This window comes from Gobio gobio (assembly GCF_949357685.1).
Source record: "Gobio gobio genome assembly, chromosome: 22".
In the NCBI taxonomy this organism is placed as follows: domain Eukaryota; kingdom Metazoa; phylum Chordata; class Actinopteri; order Cypriniformes; family Gobionidae; genus Gobio; species Gobio gobio.
Genome location: NC_137118.1, coordinates 6,181,913 through 6,198,093, shown reverse-complemented (window position 1 = coordinate 6,198,093; position 16,181 = coordinate 6,181,913). Strand labels below are relative to the sequence as shown.

Genomic DNA, 16,181 nt, shown 5'->3' with positions numbered 1-16,181 from the left:
CCCAAGATCACTAATGCGCAGACTCCGGCCCCGAGATCACTAATGCGCAGACTCCGGCCCCGAGATCACTAATGCGCAGACTCCGGCCCCGAGATCACTAATGCGCAGACTCCCGCCCCGAGATCACTAATGCGCAGACTCCGGCCCAGAGATCACTAATGCGCAGACTCCGGCCCCGAGATCACTAATGCGCAGACTCCGGTCCCGAGATCACTAATGCGCAGACTCCGGCCCCGAGATCACTAATGCGCAGACTCCGGCCCCGAGATCACTAATGCGCAGACTCCGGCCCAGAGATCACTAATGCGCAGACTCCGGCCCCGAGATCACTAATGCGCAGACTCCGGCCCCGAGATCACTAATGCGCAGACTCCGGCCCCGAGACCACTAATGCGCAGACTCCGGCCCAGAGATCACTAATGCGCAGACTCCGGCCCCGAGATCACTAATGCGCAGACTCCGGCCCCGAGATCACTAATGCGCAGACTCCGGCCCAGAGATCACTAATGCGCAGACTCCGGCCCCGAGATCACTAATGCGCAGACTCCGGCCCCGAGATCACTAATGCGCAGACTCCGGCCCCGAGATCACTAATGCTCACTAATCACTAATGGGTTGTTTTTAACCCAGCATTTTTTAGAGTGGAATGATGACTATAATAATAATGAAATGGATGAACTGCATAACTTGCATAGGGTGTTAATGACCTGGCAAAATGTTGTTGTTATGTAATCTTTGCCAAACTACATTAGAATGTGTCATTAAAACATTGGACATCAAAAAATGGGGGTTTGCACTTTCATTTTGAAATTGCGATGAACTTTTTACTTATTTAGAAGCATATTAACATATTCACAGGTTTACTTGATGGCGAGATATTTAATTAATCGAATCTAGATATGTGAACGCTGGCTATTTTAATTGGTAATTGGTAGATTTGAGAACTTTTTAAAAACCAAGTACTCATAATCATAATCCTGTAATCAAGACAGCCCTAGTATAATTTAGTTTGTGAACGTTTTGTGTGGTTTTGTCGAAGAATTGCTATAAAGCTTGCCAGAAAATGCTATTCATTTCTTGGTGGTCTTTCCAGGTAAAGAGGAAATTATTAATGTGAGGAAGGACACGGAAGCATATGCTGTAGTGATTTGTAGTGACTTCAGTTCAGTACGCCTTCTGCTCTTCCTGGGTTTTAATGAAACCTGCTCAATCCCATCACTATCACTGCGGCCCACTAACACTTTGTGTTTTCACCGACATGCCTCTGGAGAGAGGATTTGCATCTTTATTTTCCATTTTGTTTATCACTTTTTTTCTTGTTACGGCTGCAACAACAAGCAGATTAGCTGTGGCTGGCAAAAATGTTCTCTGTTTTCTTTTAAGAAAAATTCCAGGCGGTTTGCCTGCGAAGTCTGTAATCTTCAAACGGCATGATGAATGTCCTCAGAGGTCTGGAGTCGGGGAAGAGGCCTCGAGTGAAAATCCGGTCCAAATCACAGTCCATTAATAAAGCTCAAAACGACCATTCCAAACACATAATCCAGTTGAATGAAAAGTGAAGAGAAAGTTTGCAAAAAAAAAAGTTATTTCTAAAAAGACCATTTTATACAAGTACTGGTTTGGTTGACTGATACACTGTGCTGGTTCTTCCGTAAATTGTGAAAGTTTGTTTCTGCGAGGTCACAGACAGCCCAAATATAGCGAGGCTGGTGTTTCTGAATTCTGAGTGTGCATTTTACACCGAAGATATTTCCCTACCATTCGTTGTGACGGCGTATGAGAGCTGCTATTAGTCTGGGCTGGATAATTGCAGGTAATGACAGTGTAGAAAGAACAAGTCAGGGGCAACAAGAGATGCTTAGGGCATTTGAGAGAGGGAGACAATAGCAGCTTTTAAAGAAAGGTGAGGCGGCTGCACGACCTGCTACCTTGTGGGAACCCTGGGGACGACCTTTTCTCACCCACCTGTCATTATTTTACATTAACTTCATTTATCTCTGCCTTCGCATACAATAACACAGCAGTTCAGCACAGTGCTTGTGTGCAGCATAGAGCACAATGACAATGAAAATAGCGAGTGTCCTTAAACTCCAGAACCTTGCGAGCTAACTTGGAAGTACATAGACAGCTACCTTAGGTTACATCATATCTGAAATGGAACATTAAGTGTTGTGGATGGATAGCAATGTTATGTATAGCGGTAACACTTTAGAATGGGGAAAACATTTTCACTATTAACTACGACTTTTGCCTCAATAAACTCCTAATTTACTGCTTATTACTATTTAGTAAGGGAGTTTTTGTAGCATTTACGTTATTGGTGTATTGGGTAGGATTATAAGATGTGGTCATGCAGAATAAGGCATTAATATATGCTTTATAAGTACTAATAAACAGCCAATATCCTTGCTAATAAGCATCTAGTAAAGCAGTGGTCGCCAACCCGTCGATCGCGATCGACTGGTCGATCTTTATCACTGTCCCGGTAGCTCCCGATAAATAACCGAAAAATAATTAACAACATGTAACAAGTAGAATTATGTACCGCTCCTTTAATGCAGAAGGCAAGTGAACGTCGCATGTATGCGTGTAATATTTCTGTTGCTCTCACTGTTTATTTTCTGTTCAGTAACGCTGTTGTTAGTGAAGTGTTTTGCAAACTGCCCCGTGTGCGTGTGGGATCGACGACGCTGATAATAAACCCCTGTGAAATAACAGATACGTGAGTTTTGCTTTCACTTGACTAACGTTACAACCATTCAGGCCAGCTATCCGGCCTGTCTGTGTAAAGCCGGACAAACACATTATCAAGGCACGAAATCGCTCCTTATGCTCCCAAAATGTATTCTCTGCAACCACAATTCACACAGCAACAAATCGACCGATGCTATAGTTATGACAGCGCTACTGCAGCGGAATATCTCTTCAGCAAACTGCCAAGGAAAGTAAAAGTTGCAGACGCTCATTATCATTAAAAGTAAAGTAACTAAATGATCAGTGCTTATGCCACTCTCTCTCCTATTGCAGTCCTTGATTTGAAATTAGCTGTTGCAGCTCATATTTGTTGATTTCGGTGACGTGAACTCCATTAAAAATGCATATAATGTGGGAATTGAAGACACCACATTTATGTGACCAAGTGTAAATGAAATCGTTCTGATAAATCAGATATCTGATCTGTAAAAACACGAAGTGGACCAGGTATAAATAGGCCCAGCAAGATAACTGTTCGGGATGCTTGAAATATAGGAATATAGGAAGAAAAATATAGATATTGAATTGGGGAGGGGAGGGGCGGTTAAATGAATGTATCTCTGAACGAAACCGTCTCCAGAATAGTTTTGATGACATTTTACAGCGGTACCCAAAGAAACGCTTCTTTTCCATAAGCACCATCTACTGTCAAAAAGTAAATTAGCATTTTTATTCAGTCCATCTTATTAGTTTTTTTGCAGGTGTGTCTTATGTATCAATTTCACAAAGCTAAAGCTGAATAAAGTCTTGAAATTATGCAATCTAATTTAAATAGAAAAACACTGCTCATGCTACATGTGTGTACCTTTGTTTGGGTAGTGATTAAAATGCAGTGGTTGTCTCACATATCAAATGGCTTATTTTCTTAAGGCTAGTTTGGGCTGTTATAGAGCAAATAAACAACAAAATAATTTGCTTAAGCAAAGAAAAAGAAAAAAAACGACAGATGTTCTCGAAATACATAAAAAAAACCTCTGAATCGGCCATGAAAAATCTATAAGTAGATCTTGCCTTTCATCAAGGCTGAGGTCAGGGATCTTTGGCTTGAAAAGGTTGGTGACCACTGTAGTAAAGGGTTAGTTCACCCAAAAATGAAAATTCTGTCATTAATTACTTACCCTCATGTCGTTCGACACCCGTCAGACCTCCGTTCATCTTCGGAACACAAATGAAGATATTTTAGTTGAAATCTGATGGCTCTGAAAGGCCTCCATTGGCACAATGCACGGTACACTCTCAAGACCCTTAAAAGGTACTAAAGACGTCGTTACAAAGTCCATTTCACTACAGTGGTTCTACAATAACTTTATGAATCGGCGATAATAGTTTTTATGCGCAAAAAAAACCCTAAATAACGACTTCTATAGTGATGACGATTTCAAAACACGGAATCATGAAGCTTCGAAGCGTTATGAATCAGTGAGTCGATTCAGCTGTTTGGATCGCCAAATTTCAGCAGTTTGGCCGAATCATGATTCGACTCACTGATTCATAACGCTTCGAAGCTTCATGATTCCGTGTTTTGAAACTATATAAGTCGTTATTTAGGTTTTTTTTGCGCACAAAAACCATTCTCGTCACTCCATAAAGTTATTTTAGAACCACTGTAGTGAGATGGACTTTGTAACGACGTCTTTACTACCTTTTAAGGGTCTTGAGAGTGTAAAGTGCCATTGTGCCAATGGAGGCCTTTCAGAGCCATCAGATTTCAACTAAAATATCTTAATTTGTGTTCCGAAGATCAACGGAGGTCTTACGGGTGTCGAACGACATGAGGGTAAGTAATTAATGACAGAATTTTCATTTTTGGGTGAACTAACCCTTTAATAGTGAGAATTGAACCCTAAAATAGTGTTACCTGCATAGCAAACTCACAGTTGTTTCAAGTAGAATGTCATTAGCATTTGTTGCTAAGCTAATCATTTGATATACTTTTTTTTGTATCAATAGTTTTCATATGAACATCAAAATGAAGGGTTTCACGTCTGAATTCATGTGTTGGATTCATAGCATAGCGAGTAAGAATGTGTTTGCGGTATGTGTGTATTCTTAGCACAACTTTCATTCTGTTATTCTGATCTCTTGTGACTTCTTCCCTCAGATGAACCGTCTCACATATGTCAGCTATTAGACTGCCATCTGACGGTCCGCTTGGCTGTCTGGAGCTAAGAACGCCAGATTTAGTGTGCCCAGAGTTGGATATTGTGTGACCCTAGAATGCTTTTGACCTCTCAGAAAACCATCCACTTTGCAGCATTTTAATGCATCATGGGTGTGTTCTTAATATAATCGGAATATATGCAATTTTGGTCAGATTCAAATGCAGCATAGCATGGATCATTTGGAGAGACGGACATTTCAGAATGCATTGCACCAGTCTGTGTGAAAAATACACTACTGTAAAAAAAAAAAAGTTTAGGGTTAGTAAGATCTGTATTTTTTCTTCTTGAGAGAACGATGGAGTATTTGTATTCAGCAAGGATGCATTAAATAGATCAAAAGTTACATTTATTGCGTTACAAAAGATTTATATTTCAAATAAATGCTGTTCCCTTGATCTTTCTATTCGTCAAAGAATCCTCAAAATGTATCATGGTTTCCACAAACATTTTAATCAGCTTGTGTTCAACATTGATAATAATAAGAAATGTTTCTTGAGCAACAAATCATCATATTAGAATGATTTCCAAAGGGTCATGTAACACTATAGACCATACCCAGCAAGACATTTTGCGTTTAAAAGACGTCTAATGGCCGTCCAAACACAGCCCTGACGTTGAGGCTAAAACAAGGCAAAATTTGGGCTGTCCATAGCCCAAGAATAGACTAGTCATCTAGAACATGAACATGTCAAAGAAATGAAACCACAAACCTTTTAGTCACTTTGTTTACATGATGGGATATCATACATTTCACAAGTTATTTTGGCAAACACGACATGTAACCGAATTCAAGGTTATTCTGTCTAGAAGTGTGTTAATCATAGCCGGACTATATCGGGTCTATAGTCTGAGATGGTGAAATGACGGCTATTGCTGCTGGGATAGGAGCTGGTCCCAAAATGGCCAAACACCCACAGAAAAACACAAAAAAATATATTCTCCATTCATTTTAACCAATCAGAAAATCAATTGAGATTCGGGAACCTCTCTGATTGGTGGTTTTCACATCGAGTCCCGTAATACACACAATTCTGCCATTATATTTAGCATTATAACATAACTAGCTGACAAAAAAGCTTGTGCTTTCTGGGTAGTGTATATCCAAAAATGGAGAGAAATGTTGCTAAAAACATTTGTCTGGGCATATTATCAGTTAGAATGCTGTGTATCACTGGGTTTTGGGACTGAGTGATGATGTTTAGACTGGCGATTTGATTTTGCCCTGCAGCTCAGGCTGGAAACCTGTACATTTTTCTATCTTGCTTCCGTTACAAATCTGTGGGGACCAATCACAAACTGGCTTATCGACCTGGCGTGCTATTGGCGGGTTTAACACGATGACGATCGAGAAGCGACGGCAAGCAGCTTTTTGTTTACATTCAACATGGTGGCCAGCGAAGCGCAGAAACCAGTTGATGTCGCTGTGGCTACTGTCTTAAATGATTTCAAAGTTTTCTTTGAAAACGGAACAGAAACTTGCCCTGGAACAATTCCTACAAAAGAAGGATGTGTTTGCCTTACTACCGACCGCTCTGCAAAGTACGGCACCCAGATCGTTGGTCTGATTGGTTGAAGGACTATCCAATTGCGTACAGTGTCATTTGAGCTATGCCCGTTGATCACACCTCTTGTGCAGTAGATAAAGAGCAGCAGTGTTAATTTCGTTGACGAATAATTTTCGTCATAATTTTGTCAACAACCTTTTTTCACAGACGAAAACAAGACGATAACTAAATAAAAACTAGTGTTGGATGACAAAAACTATGACGAAAATCAACTGTCATTTTCGTCAACAAATAAAAACGAGACGAAAATGTTAGTGAGGGTCGATTAGGGAAGAGATCCAGTCAGAACTGATGTCCTTTGTAACAGATGTGCACATTTGATTTGAAAGTGCTGATCTAACCGCTGGAAAACACGGCGCTGTTGCACGCTCTATAGTGTACAGGCTCACGCATCCCCAATACAGCACTCCAGAGCGGCTCACAATCAATGAACATTAGCGCACATTTATGCCATGCAATTGTTTATGAACTAATGAATACTGACAATGTTTACTTTACGATGTTTGTATAGTAATATGTCTTAGACGGTTGTAACAATGCATATTTTATCTCATCTGAACTTGAATGAGCAGCTGCAACTGCAACAGAGGCGCAGACATTTCAAAATAAGAGTCCCCGTGTATTTCCAATCGGCAACCTCCCGCAGTTTCTCTTGAAGGCGATACGGAAGTGACTTAAACTGCAATTCATCGACTGGCCTCTAGAGACAGGCTCCAGAAGGGAGCAGAATCTCATTGAGCCCCATTGTAAAAATGCCCTACTTTACAGCAGATTAAAACATGTTTACAGCCTGGTACAAATTGTGGTTTTGGTCTATACGGCTAATTTTGCCCTTCATGACAACTGTGAGGGGGGTGAATTTTTTATAACTCATTCGTTTACATTATCTAAAGCATTAAAGTTATGCCATCTCGTCCATACTTTGAGCTTCAGACCGGCTCATCAGAATCCTATGGGTGACGTCACGGACACTACGTCCCTATTTTTTATTTCAGTCTATGGGCCCTATCTTGCACCCAGCGCAATTGACTTTGTACACCGACGCATGTGTCATTCCTATTTTGCACCCGCGCAAAGCGCGCTTTTCCCTCCACAGAAGCACGTCGCTAAACTAGTGAATGAACTTGCGCTACCTGGGCGGTTCAGCGCAAAAAAGGAGGCGTGTTCCGGCGCAAACAATCCCTGGTGCTATTTTGCTGTTCCATTAAACAATTGCGCCACTGACCAGAAAAAACCTAGTCTAAAGTCAGTGGCGCGTTGCGCGTTGTTCATTATGCTATTTTAAGGGCGCATGCTTGACCATAATGTATAGCGTGCACAACGCGCATACACTTTGCTCATGTAATCTACACAGATGCAACAGTTATTTTTGCAAATCATAAATTGTTACACTAAAAAATATTAACACATGAGATGACGGAAATCATTGTGGTGTGCCACGAAGATGTGAAAAAATAGGCATAAATCTAGCTTACAAATTATTCAGGCTAATTGTAGTCTAATAATTAAGGAGACCTGTTTGCCCAATAGTGGCAACTTCTGGCAAGACATATATGTATATAAGGACATCTAACAAATTGGTTTGTCCGTCAAGAACCAGGAAAAAAAATCAGTGAGGGTGGACGCAGCGATGTCCTCTGCTGGCGTCAGGTCCTGAGTAGAGGCAGATCCACCTCCCGTTACACGGCGTGCCTGATTGATGCTGGCAAGCTTGGACTTTCCCCGTCTTCTGATGTCATTGTAGCGCTTGCGGCACTGGTGCGACGTCCTGGGGATGCCAGCTGATGAAACAATTGTGGCTATTTCCTCCCACGCCTGTTTAACCGACGCTATTTTGGGTGGGTTTCTTCCATCCCCATACAACACAACTTCTCTGTCTTTCACTGCTCTTACAAGCACATCAGTCTCCTCTGCTGTGAACCGCTCCTGGCGTGCGCCTGGTAAATACGCCATAATAATAGCAATCCATAATGGAACTTGCGCACCTGCTTTTACAGGGAATGTTGGATGACGCTCTGATTGGTTTATTCACGTTATGCCCAAACCACACCTATGAATAATGAAGCTACTTCAGACCAACCCATTTTAGATTTGCGCCGGGCGCAAGAGCCATTTATCCCGCCGGGAAAATAGCAACAGCGCCGAGACCCGCCCACAAAGTTACTTGCGCTTCGCGCTTTGACACTTGCGTTTCAGATCGTTAAAATAGGGCCCTATGTGTATTTCAAGCTTGTTTATAATTAAAGTCATGCATTATATATTCGTTTTTGGTTACACAATAAACTGTATTTAATTTAATTTATAGTCAGGAGGAAAGACCAGTATTTGACACATTCAATAAAGTATCATGGTTATAATAGTTAACTAAAACCATTTAAAAAATCTTGATTACTTGAAATTAAATAAATGTTAACTGAAATGAAAAATAAATAAATAAACAAACTTATTTGAAGCTTTAGCTTAACCTGATATGGCCTACTGACTAAAATAGAAATACAAAGTTATAAAAACTATATAGCTGTTTTTAAAAAACAGACAAAAAAAGTGAATTGAGCTCTTTCGTGTATTTTTAATGTCAAAAACAAAATGATGTCAAAATGTCAGTTCAAGTGACAGTCGGTTATGTAATCCTTAAATGCTTAATGTATTACAATTTAACTAAACTCATTAGATTTTAGGAGAGTAAATCTACTGTAGATTTAGTCGACTAAAATCGTATGATATTTAGTCGACTAAAACTAGACTAAAACTAAAAACAATTCAGGTTACTAAAATATGACTAAAACTAAATGGCATTTTAGTCAAAAGACTATGACTAAAACTAAATGGCATTTTAGTCAAAAGACTATGACTATGAAAACTAAATGAAAATTTGCTGTCAAAATTAACACTGCAGAGCAGACTCCCCAGACTGATGTTCAATCTTAAAAGATTGAGCTTGGTCTGGTGATAGCCAGACAAGATGATGTTCTCACTTAAGGTCTTAACCTGACCGAAGATTCTAAAGCACTTCTATGTTGCAACATTCCGGCTGTTTCTCTGAGGATTAGGATAATGAGAAGTACTGTAACTCAAAGCACAGCCCACCTCTGTGCATAATTCTAGTCAGTAAGGTGTAGGATAATTACTCTGTGCGGTGTGTGGAGTCATATCATCAGAGAGAATTAAAGCTCTTATGCTCTTTGCATGTGGGCTCCTGAAATATGATTATGTTAATTTTTTACATTCAATATAGAGAATTTCATCTCCGTAGTATGATAATGTATTCTCTGTCATGCTGATATTTGAGCTTTTTTGACTGTAGAAGTGGTGATTATGTCTCCTTTCTGCCTCTCTATTCGTAACTACATTTTTGATATTACATTTGTGCATTTGGCAGACCCCTTTATCCAAAGAGACTTGCATCAGTTGCATGCATTCCCTGGGAATGTTAGCACCATCTACTGTTCGAGCTCCACTCATTAAGCCATTAATTCATTAATTAAACTGTATTATTTATATTTTGTTTGCATGCCACTATGTGTAACAGCGATTGCCTTTTGCCCTTAGAAGATGAAGATTTAGTTTTATTTATAAAAAGCACTTTTGAAGATTTTGTTTTGTTTTAATTATTGAGGTCAATCCATTTTGCCTTCCTCTGTAGAGCAATTAGAATTAAAAAATAGTACATTTGAGTTTGGAAAGTGTCTCATTTGCCTTCCAAATTAAGGCAAGATTGTTGGCTTTCAAACATAAAATGGATTGTAAATTGCAACGCGTTCAATCTCTGTGTATTTCTCTGTGTGTGTGTGTGTGTGTGTGTGTGTGTGTGTGTGTGTGTGTGTGTGTGTGTGTGTGTGTGTGTGTGTGTGTGTGTGTGTGTGTGTGTGTGTGTGTGTGTGTGTGTGTGTGTGTGTGTGTGTGTGTGTGTGTGTGTGTGTGTGTGTGTGTGTGTGTGTGTGTGTGTGTGTGTGTGTGTGTGTGTGTGTGTGTGTGTGTGTGTGTGTGTGTGTGTGTGTGTCAGGTTGTATGTTTTTGTTGGTCAAGGCTTCTTCCCTTATTATGTTAATTTTTGTGTGGCTGGTAAATGGCCCACACTACTGTTCAAACGTTTGGGGTCAGGACTTTTTTTTGTTGTTTCCTTGTTTTTAATTTAATTAATTATTTATTCAGCAAAGATGCATTTAATGAAGACATTTATAATGTTACAGGATATGTTTCTTTTTAACTTAAGCAGCATGACTGTTTTCAACATTGATAATAATAAGAAATGTTTAATGAGCACCAAATCAGCATATAGAAATGATTTCTGAAGGATCATGTGACACTGAAGATTGGAGGAATGTCGCCACCACAGAAATAATATGTCATATGTTGTGTTATTAGATCTGTGGATATTACTGTTTTTACTGTATTTTTGATCAAGTAAATGCCTTGATGAGACTTCTTTAAAAACCACCAACCCCAAACTATTGAACTATAGTTTATATACATTTGTTTAAATGATTCAGCTTAACGGACTGTGATTGGTTGGTCACAGTTGGGCTCCTGTGTGTGTGTGCTTACAGAACAGGCCTCCAGCGGTACAGGGCTCCCAGCACCAAAGCCCATCTCCAGCATGTATGAATCCAGCCCTGATGAGCTCCCCCTGGGTGAGACAGAAAGACAGGGGCCGCGCCGAATCCTCGCTGTTTGTCAAGAACAGATGTGCTGATGTTATGTCTTCATTTTACACGTTTTCACAGTTGTTTTCAGCTCAACTGAAACGGACGAGCATCCTGCTTAGACCGCATGCAGAGCAAACTATTTAGAACTTCTCTCTCTAGATTGGAGCATGTCAACACCAGCGCTTTGCTTTATCATCGCGTGTGCATGCGGTTACTCACAGAAAACATTCATCATCATCATGCATCATGATTTCAGTCCTTCTCAAATCTTCAAATAATGAAATTATGGGAGTGGCTTGTTGGCTTGTTCATCTCACAGGGCACAAACCTCATTGGCTGAAACACACTATGTTTGCATTGTGCTCGGCAGAGTATTGTGGGTGTTCTTTCAGCCTTTCCTCATTTAATTTTCTCTGTTTCCCCATCTCTTCTTCTTGCTTTTCCTGTATATAGTACCGGTATCAGGATGACGATTCCCCTCCTCTGGAACACAGCTTCCCGCGGCTCACCAATGAAGTTCGAGCGCCGGAGCTGGTGCACGTGTCGGAGAAGAACCTCTCAGAAATCGAGAATGTGCACGGCTACGTTTCCCACTCTCACATTTCACCGCTTAAGGTAAGTCACCCTTTCTCAGACCAGCCAACGAGTAACACGACGGCCCTCTTCACATTGACGTCTTTCTCCTCCTCCTCCTCTCTTTTCATTTGTGTGTCTGTGTTGATTTGGTTGCCTCTTTATGAGTGTTCAGTTTTCCATGTCATGTTTTCATTCCTCATTCATATAGTAAAAAAGATCTAAAGAAACTATTCTTGTTTTTTAAATATATTAGTTCAATAAAAGTTCTTATTATTAGAAGAGTGCAGTGGTAGCAACGTGCTGTGAGAAATATTTGATAAAAATGACCATTAAGTCATATTTTGTAGAGAGTATCTTTAAGTTGTGAAAGCACAAGAGGTTGTAATCAGAAATGTAATGTTGTAAAATGACTTCTCAACACTAGATGGGGCTCAGTTCTAGTTTAAAAAGCTTTGGCTGCATTATAGCCCTGTTTGACTCTGGCAGTAAGGGTTTTATTCTCTGATTAGTCATGAATGGTATTAAAATGGGCTTCTTATTTTGTGGTATATTTGTCAGATGCTGCAAAATCAATTATTAACATATATTGAAGTAAGGTAACATCTGTTTCAGATGATACACTTTTAAAAAATCCTAGTATGATTACAGATGTATTTATTTATTTATTTGAAATTGTGTGAATAGGGAAGAAAATTTGTAGTAGTGCAACATTTTACACTACAGCTAAAGATTTTACATGTCATTACTTCAGTGACACACGATCCTTCAGAAATCATTCTAATATGTTGATTTGGTGCTTAAGAAACATTTATTATAATCAATGTTGAAAACAGTTGTTCTGCGTAATATTTTTGTGGAAACCGTAATATATATATATATATATATATATATAATATATATATTAAATTATTTGATGAATAATAAGTAAAAAAAAACAGCATTTGAAATAGTATAGTATAAAAGTCTTTACTATCACATCATTTTGATTAGTGCTGGGGAAAAATTCATCATGATTAATCGCATCCAAATTAAAAGTTTGTGTTTACATAATATATGTGTGTGTACTGTGTATAATTATTATGTATATATAAATACACACACATGCATGTATATTAGGGCTGTCAAAAGATTAATCGCGATTAATCGCATCCAAAATAAAAGTTTGTTTTTACATAATATATGTGTGCGTACTCTGTTAATTATTATTTATATATAAATTCACACACATTCATGTATATATTTTAGGAAATATTTGGATGTATATACTGTATATACATTTATATAATCTATGATATATATAAATATACATGTTTTATATATAAAAATAATTTTTTCTTAAATATATACATGCTTGTGTGTGTATTCATATATAAATAATAATTAACAGAGTACACACACATACATTATGTAAACACAAACTTTTATTTTGGATGCGATTAATCTTTTGACAGCCCTAATGTATATATTTAAAGGGTTACTTCAGCATTTAGCATTAAGCTTTGTATCAGTAGAAACCCGGTAGTATATTCGAATGATCGTGCCCCCCCCCCCCCCCCCCCCCCATAACCCCCTGAGACGAGAGATTTATGTATTTAGCGTCATCGGAGGCCAGAGGCTAGAGACTACAGCCAGTAGTAGGAGTTAGTTCCGCATGTTTTCAACCCGCCCACAGGAGTGGGATCTCACTCACAGAATGTAAATGCACATAGCCTCTCGGAGCGGTGCGGAGCAAAGTGAGTGTTTTCCATGAATTCCTTTTGAAAGTTAAGCTTCCATGAACTGAAAACGCGCCAGACTGGACACGCACCGTGAATGACTGTGAGGCCGTGAATGAATGCCGGGCGGCCGTGCTCATTTTAGTTTCGGTTTAGAATTAGCACCAATTCGGGGGTGGGTTGTTTGAATTGTGGGTTCATTAGCCTATTATTCTTACAGGCTTCTTACAAACATTCTTACAAAACGGTACAATGACAAACTCACTTAAATAGGCGCTTTTACATTTCGCTTTGAAACCAAATCTTCAGCGATCATCTGGTCTGTCAGCTCATGCTGGGTACACACCAAAAGATTTTTTACATCTTATAAGATTTTCAAAATGTGATTGACCACAAACATGAGGACAAATAATCCTAGATTTAACCGTCTTGCTCCTATAGTGTGTGGTTTGCCATGATGTGACAAAGACAGCACACCACACACGAACAGATTTTCAACCAGAGTCCCGACTGTAAACACAGGAAATCTCGCAAAATTTCGCGAGACTTCAGAATAAGCATGGCGGATGGTATGAAGGCTTTAAGAAGTTTGGAGTACTGGGTTCTTAAAGTTGTGGCTCTCGTCTTTACTTCTTCCACTGCAATTATTCACCAGCAACTTCTCAGATAAAGGTTGAGGCAATACACACGCTGACCCTGTCTCTAAAACGTACCATGTTTTACTACAAATAAAAAATAAAACATGGATATTGTAGTTAAACCATGATAACCACAAATGAACCATGGTTTTGCTAAAAAAAAAAAAAAAATCTGAAAACTTTCTGCATTTTTACATTTCAATATGGTTCCTCGTAATGTAGGTCAAACCAGTACACACACACACACAAACAAAATCTACTCTGTTGCTATAGCTACCTGGTACATCCATTACAGACGCTCTTCTCCTTGTTCAGTCTATTATGGTAGTTTTTACATGACACGTTGTATAAACATTCGTGCTGTTGTCACAAATCAACTAGATGATCCTCCATATCTGCTGTCCACATCACTTTGTGCTGCGCCATGACCGCGGGTTTGTTATGCTTCCGTATTCTCTCAGCGTGCTTTCTAATTTGGATATTATTTAGTTTCACGTGAGTGTGCGCGTTTGTCCTCGGGGTTCCCCCCACACATCAGGATTTCTGATTCGCGATCGGGACGGCTCCGACGTTCTTCCGAGCAGGTTCGGACACTCTTAACGCACTTCACACCACAGGAAAATCTGACAAGATAATCTTTAGAACCATCAAGATAATCGGGACATAGCTAGGATTGTCGGAAGGGGGGAAATCGGCCCAAAATCAGCCCGATTATCTTTTGGTGTGTACCCAGCATCAGCTCCTCGCTCCTGTGATGAATGAAATCTGACTCCCGCTGCGTTTGTGCTGCGACTCTCGTTCGGCTCGTGCTGTATTGGTCAAGACATGTTCGGTTTTTAATTGTAGTGTCTGTCCTCTAACTGAACTAAATTATTGTATTACTATAAAAATGAACACGACGGTGGGGCGGTGCCGCGGAGGGCAAGTGATGTAACCGGTAGGCGTGGCTTGGGAGTGGCCTCGTAGGGCAGCGAAGCAAGTGCATTCTGGGAGTTGTTATCTTTCATCCGAATGAGACAAAAATACATTTTCTGGCTTTTCTCAGTCTAGAAGGCACCAACTTCTAAATAACACAAATATATATATATATATATTAGGGCTGTCAAAAGATTAATCGCGATTAATCGTATCCAAAATAAAAGTGTGTTTACATAATATATGTGTGTGTACTCTGTTAATTATTATTTATATATAAATACACACACAAGCATGTATATATTTAAGAAAAAAATATTATTTTTATATATAAAACATTTATATTTATATATATTATAGATTACATAAATGTATATACAGTATATACATGCAAATATTTCTTAAATATATACATGAATGTGTGTGTATTTATATATAAATAATAATTAACAGAGTACACACACATATATTATGTAAACACAAACTTTTATTTTGGATGCGATTAATCGCGATTAATCTTTTGTCAGCCCTAATTTATATATAAGATCAATCATATATACCCTATATACATGTAAATATTTCTTAAATATATACATGCATGCATGTGTGTGTATTTATATATACATAATAATTATACACAGTACACACACATATATTATGTAAACACAAACTTTGGATACGATTAATCACGATAATTTTTTCCCCAGCACTAACTTTAATGCATTTAAAACTGATCCCAAACTTTTGAACGTTTTTTGGTCATTAAAATGAATGAAATAATGAAAAATATTTTTACTGAAATGCAGAGGTGGACAGTAACGAAGTACATTTACTTGAGTACTGTACTTAAGTACACTTTTTGAGTATCTGTACTTTACTGAAGTATTATTTTTTAGGGAAACTTTTACTTTAACTTCACTACATTTGAAAGACAAATATCGTACTTTTTACTCCACTACATTTCTATCAAGATCCTCGAAGTCAAAAGTCGTTTCTGTAGCAGCTTTGCAAGTCAGTGGATGATTTTTTTTTCTTCTTTAAAAGTGTTTCTTTTTTTTTGTGCAAAATGTAAATGTCTGGGAGAAAGAGAAGCATAGACATATGGATGAATCTGAAAAAGCATGATGAAAGAGCTCAGTTCAGTCTGTTTTGTTGTGCCTCTGAGATGCCAGAGCACGAGTACTGAATAGAGCTTTCTTTTGTGTTTTTT

General features: G+C 38.8%; 1 protein-coding gene across 3 annotated transcripts in view; it reads left to right on the top strand.

Moving 5' to 3' along the window:
• The window catches only part of dlg2 (discs, large homolog 2), a 394,149-nt gene that overhangs the window by 157,253 nt on the left and 220,715 nt on the right, over positions 1-16,181 (top strand). For all 3 annotated transcript variants that reach the window (XM_079804836.1, XM_079804837.1, XM_079804838.1), the window contains one exon: positions 11,581-11,742. In XM_079804836.1, coding sequence (XP_079660962.1) covers positions 11,581-11,742 — 162 coding nt within the window. The remainder of the gene's footprint in view (positions 1-11,580; positions 11,743-16,181) is intronic.